The sequence below is a fragment of the Tubulanus polymorphus genome, chromosome 8 (genome assembly GCF_964204645.1).
Source record: "Tubulanus polymorphus chromosome 8, tnTubPoly1.2, whole genome shotgun sequence".
Taxonomy (NCBI): Eukaryota; Metazoa; Nemertea; class Palaeonemertea; order Tubulaniformes; family Tubulanidae; genus Tubulanus; species Tubulanus polymorphus.
The window spans coordinates 15,729,683-15,743,774 of NC_134032.1; the positions used below are offsets into that span (position 1 = coordinate 15,729,683).

At 40.7% G+C, this 14,092-nt stretch overlaps 3 protein-coding genes and 1 non-coding gene across 5 annotated transcripts in view; 1 reads left to right on the top strand and 3 right to left on the bottom strand.

Annotated features, from left to right (window-relative positions):
• Nucleotides 1-2,201, bottom strand: part of LOC141910134 (uncharacterized) — a 239,496-nt gene extending 237,295 nt beyond the window's left edge. Inside the window, exon 1 of the mRNA XM_074800854.1 lies at nucleotides 2,067-2,201. Within this exon, the coding sequence (XP_074656955.1) occupies nucleotides 2,067-2,069 (3 nt within the window). The 5' untranslated portion in view covers nucleotides 2,070-2,201. The remainder of the gene's footprint in view (nucleotides 1-2,066) is intronic.
• A 4,220-nt stretch (nucleotides 2,202-6,421) lies between these two features.
• LOC141910153 (uncharacterized) lies at nucleotides 6,422-8,052 on the top strand. Its single transcript, XM_074800876.1, has 4 exons — nucleotides 6,422-6,631; nucleotides 6,933-7,092; nucleotides 7,260-7,401; nucleotides 7,797-8,052. Exons 2-4 carry the CDS (start codon nucleotides 6,945-6,947, stop codon nucleotides 7,918-7,920), a joined length of 414 nt encoding a protein of 137 aa, XP_074656977.1. The 5' UTR covers nucleotides 6,422-6,631; nucleotides 6,933-6,944; the 3' UTR covers nucleotides 7,921-8,052.
• Nucleotides 8,053-8,313: 261 nt separating this feature from the next.
• On the bottom strand, nucleotides 8,314-8,506 carry LOC141910425 (U2 spliceosomal RNA). The gene has a single exon (XR_012619896.1). It is a non-coding gene; the product is annotated as a U2 spliceosomal RNA (small nuclear RNA).
• Nucleotides 8,507-9,611: 1,105 nt separating this feature from the next.
• The window catches only part of LOC141909501 (cathepsin B-like), an 11,503-nt gene continuing 7,022 nt past the window's right edge, over nucleotides 9,612-14,092 (bottom strand). Inside the window, exons 5-9 of one of the 2 annotated variants that reach the window (XM_074799900.1) lie at nucleotides 13,924-14,008; nucleotides 12,416-12,560; nucleotides 11,767-11,883; nucleotides 11,130-11,258; nucleotides 9,612-11,031 (exon numbers count right to left, since the gene is read on the bottom strand). In XM_074799900.1, coding sequence (XP_074656001.1) covers nucleotides 10,955-11,031; nucleotides 11,130-11,258; nucleotides 11,767-11,883; nucleotides 12,416-12,560; nucleotides 13,924-14,008 — 553 coding nt within the window. In that variant the 3' untranslated portion in view covers nucleotides 9,612-10,954. The remainder of the gene's footprint in view (nucleotides 11,032-11,129; nucleotides 11,259-11,766; nucleotides 11,884-12,415; nucleotides 12,561-13,923; nucleotides 14,009-14,092) is intronic. The other variant, XM_074799901.1, reaches the window with a different exon arrangement.

Consider the following 14,092-nt stretch of genomic DNA (forward strand, 5'->3'; position numbering starts at 1 on the left):
CCACGGTACAGGGGTCAGTTACTGAAAGGCTTTCAATACCACGGTACAGGGGTCAGTTACTGAAAGGCTCTCAATACCACGGTACAGGGGTCAGTTACTGAAAGGCTCTCAATACCACGGTACAGGGGTCAGTTACTGAAAGGCTCTCAATACCACGGTACAGGGGTCAGTTACTGAAAGGCTATCAATACCATGGTGCAGGGGTCAGTTACTGAAAGGCAATAGTTTGAATACCACGGTACAGGGGTCAGTTACTAAAAGGCTCTCAATATCACGGTACAGGGGTCAGTTACTGAAAGGCTCTCAATACCACGGTACAGGGGTCAGTTACTGATAGGCTATAGTTTGAATACCACGGTACAGGGGTCAGTTACTAAAAGGCTCTCAATATCACGGTACAGGGGTCAGTTACTGAAAGGCTATCAATATCACGGTACAGGGGTCAGTTACTGAAAGGCTTTAGTTTGAATACCACGGTACAGGGGTCAGTTACTGAAAGGCTATATATCTGACGTGGTAAACATTATGAAAATATGAAAATGATTAAAATGCTAATAGTTTAACAGTTTTAATCGGAACCAAATTATTCAAACAGCTGGCGTTATGGCAACAATTAAAATGATTTAGATGAAAGCGGCGGTTTCGATAATACCATATTCGTTGTAACAGTGTGTTACGTATAGGAGTTCTCGGTTCTGGTAATACTAGTCGAAATAGCGCAAAAAAATACCACAATCTGAATTCCCGATCAACCGAACAATTCAATCACGTGACATTTGCGCCTATACGAAGTTCAAGGTCACGAGGGGACTAGCCGGAAGCGGATATGTGTGCGTATTGATTATTGTGCTAACGAATTCGCAAAATCGACTATAAAAACTATTATTAAAGTTGTGATACTGTGGCTATAAGCGTTAGAATCGATCCACTTTACTCAAGTATATAGACATCTGTTTAATATGTATATACAAGCTATGAATTGATGGAGGCACTGCAGATCGATATTACAGTAAATCTAACAGTTGACTAAGCATATTGCGCCATGTTCAACAACGCGATAGTCCGCCCCCTAAATCCTGGTCCACCCGTTAACCCGTCTCCCAGTTGTGAGTAAGAGTTGACTCGGAACTCAGCATCCAGTTCCAAACAGTTGTGAGTTAGAGTTGACTCAGAACTCAGCATCCTGGGTCCGAGTTCCACAGTTCCGAGTTAAGTTTTGACTCAGAGTTAACTCATCGAAAATGAACTAACTTTAACTCAGAGTTAACTCTAACTCACAACTGTGGAACTGGATCCTGTTGAACTCAGGATCCAGTTCCAAATTTGTGAGTTAAAGTTAACTCTGAACTCAGGATCCAGTTCCAAATTTGTGAGTTAAAGTTATCTCTGAACTCAGGATCCAGTTCTACAGTTGTGAGTTAGAGTTAACTCTTGAGTCAAATCCGTAACTCACAGGTGAGACTGGATCCTGAGTTCAGAGTTCACTCTTACTCACAACTGTGGAACTGGATCCTGAGTTCAGAGTTCACTCTAACTCACAGGTGAGACTGGATCCTGAGTTCAGAGTTCACTCTTACTCACAACTGTGAAACTGGATCCTGAGTTCAGAGTTCACTCTAACTCACAACTGGATCCTGAGTTAAGAGTTCACTCTTACTCACAACTGTGGAACTGGATCCTGGATACCTTGGTAAAATCCAACTAATCAAACCCTTTAGTTTTCATTTCTGGTGTCTTATCACTATAGTTAGTCCACACTATAGTGAATCATAGCGAAAGTATAGAATCATACAGACACGGACCCTAATCTAGACCAATCAACACCAATTTTTAGGTTAAAGTAAAAAAGAAATTGTGTCAGATATAACGAATAAATAAAAATGTATCTATACGCATATTATCAATAATTACGGGTCGTATTTAATAGCGCACAAACCTAGATATACGTACCTACGTACCCCAGCCCCTAAACATCTAATATATGAGATATATATCGAGATAGATATTCATATAATCTATGTACTATATATAGACATGAAATACAATAATCAATTATTTATACTCACCATTTTTATTGATTTATTCGCCTAAATAATGTAAATATGTACATATATATATGTATGTATCATGAAGAATGGTAATACTGATGCTATGTCGTCTGTCAAACTATGTGTTTATATCTGAAGTATATATATATATATGTATATATATGTATATATTCCCGGTATTGACGATAATCCAAAGACCGAATCACTCCTGTAAATGTACACCCGATCAACACCGACTCGATGTGTCACTCCGCACTGCTGCTGCTGCTGCTGCTGATGCTGATGATGCTGGTGCTGGTGCTTCTGCGTGTCTCCGATATCGCCGAAGAGTCGTGTTGCGTGGGTATCGTATTTTAAACCGGTCGGTATTCGAACTGACAACAAACAGTCGTAACAGAGACGAATTTAACACCCGGCGGTGTTGTGTGTGATGGCGTCCAGCGCAAAATGCTCCCGGTGAATTTTAAGCAGGACCTCAGAGTCGTTGACAAGTTCTCTCCCTCACACTCACTCTCTCTCTCTCTCTCTTCTCTCTCGGCGCCCGTCGTCACCAGTCTCTCACTCACCCGTACACAGTAAAGTACAGTCGAGTCGGATCACTCTCTCAGATTCTCGGGGATTAATACGCGTGGCGGCGGAGGCTGTTTGTGATGATTACGCCTTGAATCCTAACTGAAAATAGTACCTATTTGGACTAGATTCTGTTTCCAGATTAGAATCGATAAAAATTTGCATATAACGTTTTGAATCAGGGTAAAAGCTGCCTGAGCTTTATCGGGGGAGGGGGTGAGGGGGAGGGGGTGAGGGGATGTAGGGGGTGTTGAATGTCTTCGTTTTCTGTGAGTAATGTATTGCATCGCTTGGTTACCGGGGAGACGGCCGTGCGTTCTGTCACCAGCAGTAGCAGCAGCAGCAGCAGCAGTATCCACAGTACCAGTGGTTGCAGCAGCATTGTCATCATCAGTATACCGGGGAATCGGATTATTGATTGTTTGATGAGCAGGCGGTCGGTGGAGGCGGCGGGTGGAGGCGGAGGAGGAGCAGGAGGAGGAGAATGTGGCCGGTGGATTTTTTGATCCCCTGGATGCGGTGAATAAAGTGTTTCACTTTCTGGAGATTTCAGCAGATCGAGGCAGGATTCCGGCAGACCGAGGCAGGGTTCCGGCAGACCGAGGCAGGATTCCGGCAGACCGAGGCAGGATTCTGGCAGACCGAGGCAGGATTCCGGCAGACCGAGGCAGGATTCTAGCAGACCGAGGCAGGATTCCGGCAGACCGAGGCAGGATTCCGGCAGACTGAGGCAGGAGTCCGGCAGACTGAGGCAGGATTCCGGCAGACTGAGACCATGATTATCAGTTGGCTCAGACAAAATACAACCCCCTACATTCACGGGTAAACCTCGTGAAACATGTCACGCAACAGTCCAAAAAAAGTCCGAATCTAATTTTCATCCTGTCCTCGATTTCTATTTCTAATTCTTGAATCTCGTTATTTCGGGAGAACTAATGACAATTTCATACTTTTCAAGATAAAGATAAAATCTTTAAAATTCAGTATCGAATTCGACATTTCCAGACATGTTATAACTTCGTTCATTCATATAAGATTTCGTGATTATTTTGACGCTTAGTGGCGCCATTTTATTTGCAAATACACGACGACGTTGTAACGAAATGGTGAAAACGAAGAAATAAAACTCTAAACTCTATGAAATAGACGAGGCTCATGCCCTGTACATTGATCTAAATTCTACTTTTATTGTGCAATTAAGCCTGTGATTCTTACGAATGCACGCACTTGAAACAGCCTAGGGATTTACTGATTATAATTCCGATTGCCTTGAAGGAGATTCAACCGACTTTGAGTTCAACTAACATTTCAAAAGGAGCATCGTAATGGTGGTGGGTTCAACAGGAGTACCAACTGTCTCCTCGATACGCTCTCTACGTGAATCCCCCCGCCCCCCCCCCCCACACAGCGGCTGCCATTACAGCGCCTGACAGCCAGTGACAGCTCTTGACGATGGCTTCTGTCCCCTCGATTACCAAATGACAATTTCTGAATCTACTTTGAGCCCTGGATTAACAGAACCATACGTACGTATTTTATACCCGAAACGCTGATTCCCGTGAAATATATGTACTGTTAATTCGGCTCAGTCGACAGCGTATTATGTTCTAGGGGGGGGGGGGCGTTATGGGGCAGAATAGGGGTGCGCTAGAGCTAAACAATAGCAATTCCACACTGCAGCTGCACTGAATATACGGTATATAATATATTTGCTGGTTAATTAAATCGGTTATCGTCCCAGAGCTAATCATTCGTGAAATCACACAAACATCGATCAATATTATATCGATTGTAAATGGACGTAGTAGGGGGTATCCCTTATTTCCGGATATATATACGTACGAACGACCCATAGTTCTACGGGTCATTTCAGAATGAGAATTTGCCGACTCGGAGGAGTTTAAACCCGAATGAATTTGTAAAATGAACTGAGATCGTCAACTCCTAAGAGCGGAACTGGATCCAAGGACACCGGCCTACACTAAATCTTTTAAACGTATTGTCCCCACGTATTATTCCAAAAAAATATAAATCGAAAAATTTGTATCGCTTTTAGAGCTTAAACCTTACTGTGAAACTGGGCCCAGGGCTCGAACCTAATACCTCAAGCGTACCAGGCGAACACGCTAACCGCTAGACCATAGACCGGTAGTTACTGATATTTCGTGTAAGTTTGTCTGTTTTGACCCATCTGAGGCGAGGCAGCCAGCTTGCGACCGATTGAGTGCAGAAACAACCGATGGACAATATTCAATTACTATAGCATTTAGGAGAAGAGCATGAGTCTAATACTCGAAGTGGGAGAAGGGGAGAGAAGTCCGAGAGGGGGAGAGGGGAGAGGGGAGAGGGGAGAGGGGAGAGGGGAGAGGGGAGAGGGGAGGGGGCGTTTAAGGCATGAATATCACTCTTTCCTCAAGATATCAAGCCAATAATGAGAACCGTTTCTTTTTTAAAATTCTCAAAACAGCCTTCCACACTCCAACTGGTAAGTAGTAGTGGTTTCATAGATAGCTTCGTTTGATTTTCCAAATATTGACATATCTCTGTTTGGTTTGGTCAAATCCACGACAACGTGATATAATAAAATGGTTTAGATCTAAAACAATTCAGGAATCGATTAGCCAAAGTATTAGAATCGATTGAACCGTCCTCCACGAAGGAAACTTATTCGGATACCTAAAATTTTAGGTCTATCTATTTGGGGTTGATTTTAGATTTTTTTTCAAAATTGCAAAAGTGGTCGAAGATCTCTATGAACCTCTGACTCACTCCAGATTTGGGCCTACGTCACTATTGTTTATAAAAAGACCCGATCACGCTTCAAGGCTAAACTATTTTCCTCTTTGAGATGACGCCTATTCATTTCCTGTTCTTTTATTCGATAGACACAACATCTTCCGCTGCTCTGTCGCTATAGAAATTTTGGGAAATAATTTTGCCTTTGGGTTGTGAAAACTGGGGCAAACTGAGGATTGTGCCGATTGTTAGAATGCAGTCTGGGCATTATAGCACTTAGTCATGGGTCACAATAATACTGAGTAAGAGTTTGTGAAATACAGTAGACTCTGTCTCTTACTGCGGTAAAGTTGAGACCGGTAAAATTCTACCCTGAGTTGGTGTTAAATACTGAGTAAGAGTTTGTGAAATACAGTAGACTCTGTCTCTTACTGAAGTTGAAACCGGTAAAATCCTCAATCTCAATTTTCTCAATGATATATGTTTATAGTAGACTCTGTCTCTTACTGCGGTAAAGTTGAGACCGGTAAAATTCTACCCCGAGTTGGTGTCAAATACTGAGTAAGAGTTTGTGAAATACAGTAGACTCTGTCTCTTACTGCGGTAAAGTTGAGACCGGTAAAATTCTACCCCTAGTTGGTGTCAAATACTGAGTAAGAGTTTGTGAAATACAGTAGACTCTGTCTCTTACTGAAGTTGAAACGGGTAAAATTCTCAATCTCAATTATCTCAATACTTGTAATACAATCTCGCTAGGAACGTGAAATATCGAATTTCCGATAAACGTCGCGGGGTATGACGTTCTTACATTGCATCTGTTGGCGGTGACCTCTCGGCAGCTGGTCGACCAGAATATCCGGCACGCGCGGGCTTTATTCTTGACTTGCCTTGTATGGGCATCTAGATAATGTATATGACTTCTTGAGAAAGAAAAAAACCAGCTGTAACTCTAAAAATAAAACGGGCACGCGTTCAGTTATAATTGGAGTTGTCAAAGTTTTAATCCCGCTATGAAAAGACGACTCGCGTTTGTATGGATTGTGCCGATATATAAAGGCAGGGTCGCGGGGGTTGATCGGGCAGAACAAGATAGTCCAGTCAGCGATCTGTGTGACATGCTGGCAGTCGACACCGAGACACGTAGGACTGGAGAGAGAGAGAGAGAGTGAGAGCGGTATAGGGCTATTTCTTTAGCGGTCTTATAATACGAGTGTTTCTCATAACCTCGACAGGGCTCGTTCATAACTGGATATATTTACGAGGATAGTATTTATAAGGTAAGACTAGCTTCATTACTTTTGAAGTTGTTAGATTGGCTATAGAACTAAAATGGGTTTAGACTGGTCTAAAGTTGTTAGATTGGTTATAGAACCGATACGAGTTTAGACTTGTTTTATGACAGCTAATCACTGATCCCTGAGATGGATAGAAGCTTCCATCCGAACTGTCAGTAAAACAGATTTTATAATTGTTGTACGTTCATATTGAGGGTTTTTTTCTAAATAGCCATATTGATTTCGGGTGAATCCACCGCGTAAAGAAAGGGTCCAATTTTTAAGATCGCTTCTTGATTTCTAGATCTGCAAGCCGATGAGTAAAATGACGGAGTCGCCGATTTCTAGGAGCAAGAAATACTCCAGTGAGAGTTTCTCTTCGCTGATCTCAGAATGCAATCAACTGATGCACAATAGATGGAGCAAGTTGAAACCGGACTCCCCGCCAGAACCGCACAGACCAGGTCAGTTTATACCAAACCCAAGGGGCCAGTTTTTCAATCATAGCTTATGGACTTAAGCCCAATGGTCTTGGTTCTACAGATTGGCCTTAAATTATCAGATTGGTTATTGAACTAAAAAACAGTTAATTTTCGGGTTGTTATTTTTTTTTTTAATTTCTCATATACAGGTCTGCTGCCATCGCGTAAAGAATCCACTACCACCAACGCACACGGCGATTATCGGTACAATCCCGCACACGGCGACTACAGCCCATCGGCGACGCACACCACCTCCACAGGAAAATACATCTATCTCGCGTACGAAAAAGAGTAAGTATTTTTAGAAATAAAAACCCAGTTTCCAGTTCCACAGTTGTGAGTTAGAGTTAACTCTGAGTTAAAATTAGTTCATTTTCAATGAGTTAACTCAGGGTCAAATCTTAACTCAGAACTGTGGAACTGGACCCAGTTTAATAGCTATGAGTAACTCTATTAGCTGGATTATATACATCTGTCCAAATCTTGCCTGAACTTGAAATTTTGATATTTCAGTTATCTTACATTAGTTTACGTATAAATATATATAATCTCCTTGATTATCTCGGATTAAAGAATATCTAATCGTTTTATTACGTGTTAATCCGCGTTGGATTATCTAACACATTAATCCCATCAATGTCAGATGACCTCACTCATAAAATGATTTATTTTATTTTTTATTTTAGAACGAATAATAACGAATTGGGGACAGCGGAACTGGGAACTCCCTCAGTGGTACCGGGCACTCCTCCATCGGCATCGACTCCGTTGCTGGAGCCAGACCTACTCAACAGGAGCACGTCGTTCTAGGAGACTAAAAACACAATCGCGCTTTGTGGAAATATATCATATCTATAATTCGACAATTCTAATATAAAAACAAACTGTACAAAAATTGATAGTTATCATTATTAATATTATAATAAAATTAGAATATAAACTTACCCGAAAGTGCTAAACTAGTTTTTATATCAGTTTCGTTCAGGGCTGACCCACATTTTATTTGAATCTGCGGCCCCAGATCTGCTGTATACCCAGCCATCTATTGGAGTTGTCTCAAATCAAGACTGGCCTAAATCAAATCCATGTAGAAAGACGCCAAGATGGTAAAAAAGACTTGTACTGACACGTGTTAGACGCAATACACTTGACAGTACCATGTTCAGGATTTTCTAACTTGTTTCATGGTTGATAACTCCCTAATGGGAGTGAGCCGATCCTGGAGGTACTGCAATACCAGGCCAACTCGTGGCGAAGGCGGAGCAAGCCCCTGACTCTTCACCTAGTGCCAAAAATCAGTTTAATATCGAAGCTCCCCGATGGGGAGCGTATCAGATATTAAGCTGATAAGAACAGATACTACACTTTGATCTTAGCCAATAGGCCGAGAAGCGATACCGTTCAGACTTCGCGATTTCTTATATACGAAAACCCGATCTCTGTGGGGCTAGGTGCCGACTTTGACGCATAGAAACTGACATTAAATATCTTTATCCGCGGTGTTTAATTTCGTAGAAATATTCGTCTTAAAGAGCAAAAAATTCCCTGAAATATTTGAGGTATTTTTACCGCTTTCGAAATCAGCGAATGTATTGAAAATTGGGTTTTTAATCCTTTCGTCTAAATTCTCTAAACGACAAATGCATAATTTGGCATTATTCAAATATTGCATTGTGTTCGAGCTATTCATAAATGCGTTATGAATGAATACAATAATCGATCGATTGAGGCCAAACGATCACAAAGTGCGCTTTACACAGAGCGCCGCGGCAGGCGAGAGCTATTACAATGTGTGGTGTACACACACAGTGTAACACAATGTAACTAGTTTCTCCTCGCTGTCCGTCAGATCAGCTGCTGTCTCTATCATAAAACAACCATATCCCTGTCATTATATGAAAGCATTGCCTTGAGCCCAGCTCCACGGTTGTGAATTAAATATTTTAAGAGGTTGGATGGATGCAGGCTCCAAACTGCAGATTGGAATGGTGATAAGCTTTTTTAATCGGTTTATAGGCCTACCCATGTAAAAATACCCGACCATGAAACTAAACCACAGACTAAGGTAGCTCCAGACTGCAGATTGTGTGAAGGGCTGCAGGTTCCAGACAGCAGATTGTCTGAAGGGGTACAGGTTCCAGAGATTGTCTGAAGGGGTACAGGTTATAGGCTGCAGATTGTCTGAAGGGGTACAGGTTCCAGAGATTGTCTGAAGGGGTACAGGTTATAGGCTGCAGATTGTCTGAAGGGGTGCAGGTTACAGGCTGTAGATTGTCTGAAGGGGTACAGGTTACAGGCTGTAGATTGCCTGTAGGGGTGCAGGTTACAGATTGTCTGTAGAAGCCCAGAGTCCCGGCTGCAGATTGTCCGAGGGGTACAGGTTGCACATTGAGTGGGACAGGCCAAAGCTGCAGATTGTCTCAGGTACGAAGGTGCAGGCGCCACAGATCTACATCTGTGTGAATCGATAAAACAAAGAAGCTACAACTTAAACATATATGTTCAGAATACAAAATGGTCTCTATCTATTTATTTGTCCTATCTTAATTTTTTCATGAAGCATTCAATGATACAAGAAAATATCATTCCGGAAATTACAAACACGCAATAAAAACAACTCCTCGATTTAATAAATAAACTAGTTCACACACAAATATAGAAAAAATTCATTGATCCAACCTAAAAGTGTAGTAGTGTGAATTTACTATAATATTTGATTTCAATGCAGATCAATTCAAAAACAATTTTACACCCAGGCGCGTTGGAAGCAATTTTTGATTGCTGCGGCCAAATGCCGATTTTGGAAAGGTTCTAATTATTGCCGCGGCGAATTTACTTAATTTCTTCAAAAAGGTGGTATTCAAAGAAAAAAAAACGTTATTCAGTAAATTATTGCAGCGGCTTTCACAGCTGCAGTCACTGCACTTACAACGCCACCGACACCCTATAGACCCTTGATTTACAGACCCCTATCCAGTTTCAATGCAACTACATATACTCTGACAATCTAGTATGAAAATATAACAACAGCTCGTAAAAATATCTTATTGAAAATCTCACACATATTTTGTATATTATTGTATAAAGCATTAGATAGCGAATTATAGAAATTTCAATACATACAATCAGACATATTATCGGATAAATAATGTATATTTTACCCTAATTTGCATAAATCATGTCTATTTCATTTGAATTTGCATAAATCATGTACATTAACATCACAGGCGGTTATATACCCAGTTGAACAGTTCGGAAATGTTACACCATTATGGAATGAAATTTAACCAATCCCTGTGGGGAACTAGGTCTATTGTGGAATTGTTGTGGAATTGGGTCCACTATGGAACTACTGTGGAATTGGGTCTACTGTGACTGTGACTAAACTATATTTTATTTTCCTGTCATTAAGAGAAAAACATTTTTTTCCGTATTCTGTGAGTTCAAGGCCATGCGGAGTGACGAAATGTCCGCTATAAGTTGCTAGCCGAATAAGCTGGTGATATGTAACAGAGAAGTAATGTTGGCTGTCAGTTTTTAGTTCCCGGATGATTAAAGATGTCTAATCTTTGTCAAAAATGTTTGTCTAAACCTTTGGAATTGAGGTTTAAACCATCAGAGTTAAAGGTTTAAACCTTTGGGATTGAGGTTCAAACCATCAGAGTTAATGGTCTAAACCTTTGGGATTGAGGTTCAAACCATCAGAGTTAAAGGTTTAAACCTTTGGGATTGAGGTTCAAACCATCAGAGTTAAAGGTCTAAACCTTTGGGATTGAGGTTCAAACCATCAGAGTTAAAGGTTTAAACCTTTGGGATTGAAGTTCAAACCATCAGAGTAAAAGGTCTAAACCTTTGGGATACCGGCGCAAACTTGACTTTCAATTCCGCATTCATCTTTTCCGCGAATAATCTTGAAGAAACCTTGACGAAAATAGAAAATAGAAATTAAGAATCACTTTGCGGTTTTTTTTTTCGGTTTGCTGTTAATCTTATTTGAAACAACGTCTCTGCTAACATACCTTTATCTCCCCAATCTGGGTTCCATGAGTTGGCGACGAGCCAGTAAGGGGTACCATCTTCAACTCCCCATCCGAGTATTTTGATAGCGTGACCTCCGAGTTGACCACCACTAGTGTGCTGATATACACCTATAACATTACATTACAATGAAAACTTAAATTCTATATTGTAGCCTTCAGTAGTATGTACATTTTAGACATCAGTAGTAAGTACATTGTAGACATCGGTGGTATGTACATTGTAGCAATCAATGGTATGTACATTGTAGACATCAGTGGTATGTACATTGTAGCAATCAATGGTATGTACATTGTAGACATCAGTGGTATGTACATTGTAGACATCAATGGTATGTACATTGTAGACATCAATGGTATGTACATTGTAGACATCAATGGTATGTACATTGTAGACATCAGTGGTATGTACATTGTAGCAATCAATGGTATGTACATTGTAGACATCAGTGGTATGTACATTGTAGCAATCAATGGTATGTACATTGTATTTTTCAGTGGTATACAGTGTTGACTGTACAATGGGATACCGGCAATACTATGGTGGCTATCCTATTTTGGGTATGATATGGAGTGGTATGGCGTATATTGGGTATGGTTTGCAATAACTAATTCTTACCACTTTTATAACTGGGGAAATCAGCGTAGACAGTAAAAGCAGCTTCTACCGGACCGTTAGTCATTATTTCGTTCATTATTTGTTGAGGTTCAGATTGTATGCTGTAAACAGTAGCGCCTACAAACATATAACAACATAACAAATATAGCTGCAAAGCGGCGATAACGGGTTTTCTGCCTTTCACATGTGATGCGAAGAGATTGAAATGCAAAATAAATAAAACGACAACAATTAACATTTCTATTCATCCCTATACTACCACATTTATTAGAAAGCGCCACCTACAGTTGTCAATTCAGTTTACGAGTTAAGATACAATTAATAGGGATCATTCATTTATTATGTATGCATAAAATTTGAATTTTTCAACCCCCCCTCCCCCTGTACGCAAAATCAGCCATTCTTTCATATACATTAAGCATTACAGTACGCAATTGCACTGATCCCTCCCCCTCCCCTAATGCGTACGTAATAAATGAATAATACCACAATATTAACGCGAAATAATCTTAAGTCTGAAAATTTTTCCCTGAACTAGAAGTTTATTCTCAGTTTCAACCATATTGTCCGTTCCCCGAAATAACACAAAGAAAATCAAATCCATTGAAGAGTGTTATTTACATGTAAAAGTGGACCATGTCATACATACCAAAGTGTTTATCTTTGCGGTAAGGTGTGGTGTAGCTTGTTTCACATTGCTGAATACATTTAGGAGTTGGTAGTTCCCCTTTACACGCAGGTTTCGGTCCGACTACATGGTGTTCACACGACGGAATCGTATACGGCCGACATCCCTGAAAATAACTCACACTGTCAGTCCTTACCCCGCCGTAAACAAATCAGATGAACCCGAGCCCCAGTAATATTGCCGTGCCCGTGCCGAATCGGAGAGCAGTGACCAGTCATAATTGAAAGGCCGGGGTTCAGTAGAAACCAAAAAGCCTTTTCTCAGATAAAGCAGACAAGTCAGTGGACTCTATTGGGGTTCTGGCCTCGGTTTTAGATATTTTTGATAAAAAAAGTCAGAAAGGTTGCAATATCCTGGGCCTAACTCGATTCAATTTCAAATGAGTTAGTTCCAGGGTTAAAGTTAATACTAGTCTATAAAACAAGCCCCTGGCGTGAGAAAGTTACACTTACAACAAACTATTGCCGGTCATTTTTTTCTAGAATCACTCAGAAAATGATCCAGTCTTTCAAAATTTTCTCAAGGGCGGACCCCCAAACCCCCATTTCAAAATTCCCAGATCAGTCCATGAGAGGAGTTGACTGCGTGTATTTATATTTCAAAGATTTTGCTGTTTTTCGCAGTTGTTTTGTAGGCATAGTTTTATCAAGTACGGTAGACTATAATGGCTGACATTCATATCAGCCATTATAGTCTACCGTACTCGAATCAAACTACACCTACGTTTGATCGCATTGAGTCACGAGTTTCAATTCTCGCGGTCTCGTGGCTATCACGATAATCATAAATCACAAGACTTGACAAATCAGAACGTGATATAGAAAAATAAGATCATTGTTTTTCACAGAATTATTATCAGCAGACAGCGGTAACCTTCACATGGCCCTCTGATTACTCAGTAAATTGACATATACCGATACGTATAAGAGTATTAAAATGGCTGGGGTATAAAACCAAAAAATGTGAAACACTCTGAGCAGCTTCGCTGGATTCAGCGCCATATAATAAATACACTCATTAGAGACCTCAACCGACCAGGGGCGGATCTATTTTCGGGTATCTGGACCCCTGACTTCTTAATGAGATTCATGCCTTTTTATATCAAATCGAGGCAGAGCTCATCATAAATTTGACACTGATCCAATCAGAATATTGCGCCCATTCAAAGTTTTCCTACACCCAGGTTGGAACCTGCTTGAGTGCATGGCTCAACTTCTTTTTTTGTTGTACCCCTGTGCTTCAATTTCTCTAGATCCAGTCGAAGTCTAAGATGACCCTCAGACACTCGTAGAAGGATTAGAGATGACCGCCTCTTACTCAGTAGCATTGTCAGGACTACTGTAAATATTTCACCGGAGTTGACCGGAAAATCAGCTGACAATCGAGGAAATGGTTTAACCAAAAAAATTTCAAACATTATTCACTGATTTGACTCTGATATCGCGTAAGGATGAGAGTGTTTTCGTTACCTGATGACTGTTATATTGACCTCCTGATACAAGTCCAGTATTTTTGAAAAATGACCATGCAGCCTGTGGGTATCCGCCATTACAACTAGAAAATGCATATCAGATTATAGAAAACAACTTGAATACGATAAATATAGCCTACCAATCACAGGGCTAATTCTTAGCCTGG

Excerpts from the sequence above, each read along its gene's own strand:
- LOC141910153 (XM_074800876.1), top strand. The coding sequence starts at position 6,945 with ATGAGTAAAATGACGGAGTCGCCGATTTCTAGGAGCAAGAAATACTCC. Across the intron at positions 7,093-7,259 it reads GCCAGAACCGCACAGACCAG|GTCTGCTGCCATCGCGTAAA; the intron begins GTCAGTTTATAC and ends TCTCATATACAG. Across the intron at positions 7,402-7,796 it reads TATCTCGCGTACGAAAAAGA|AACGAATAATAACGAATTGG; the intron begins GTAAGTATTTTT and ends TTTTTATTTTAG.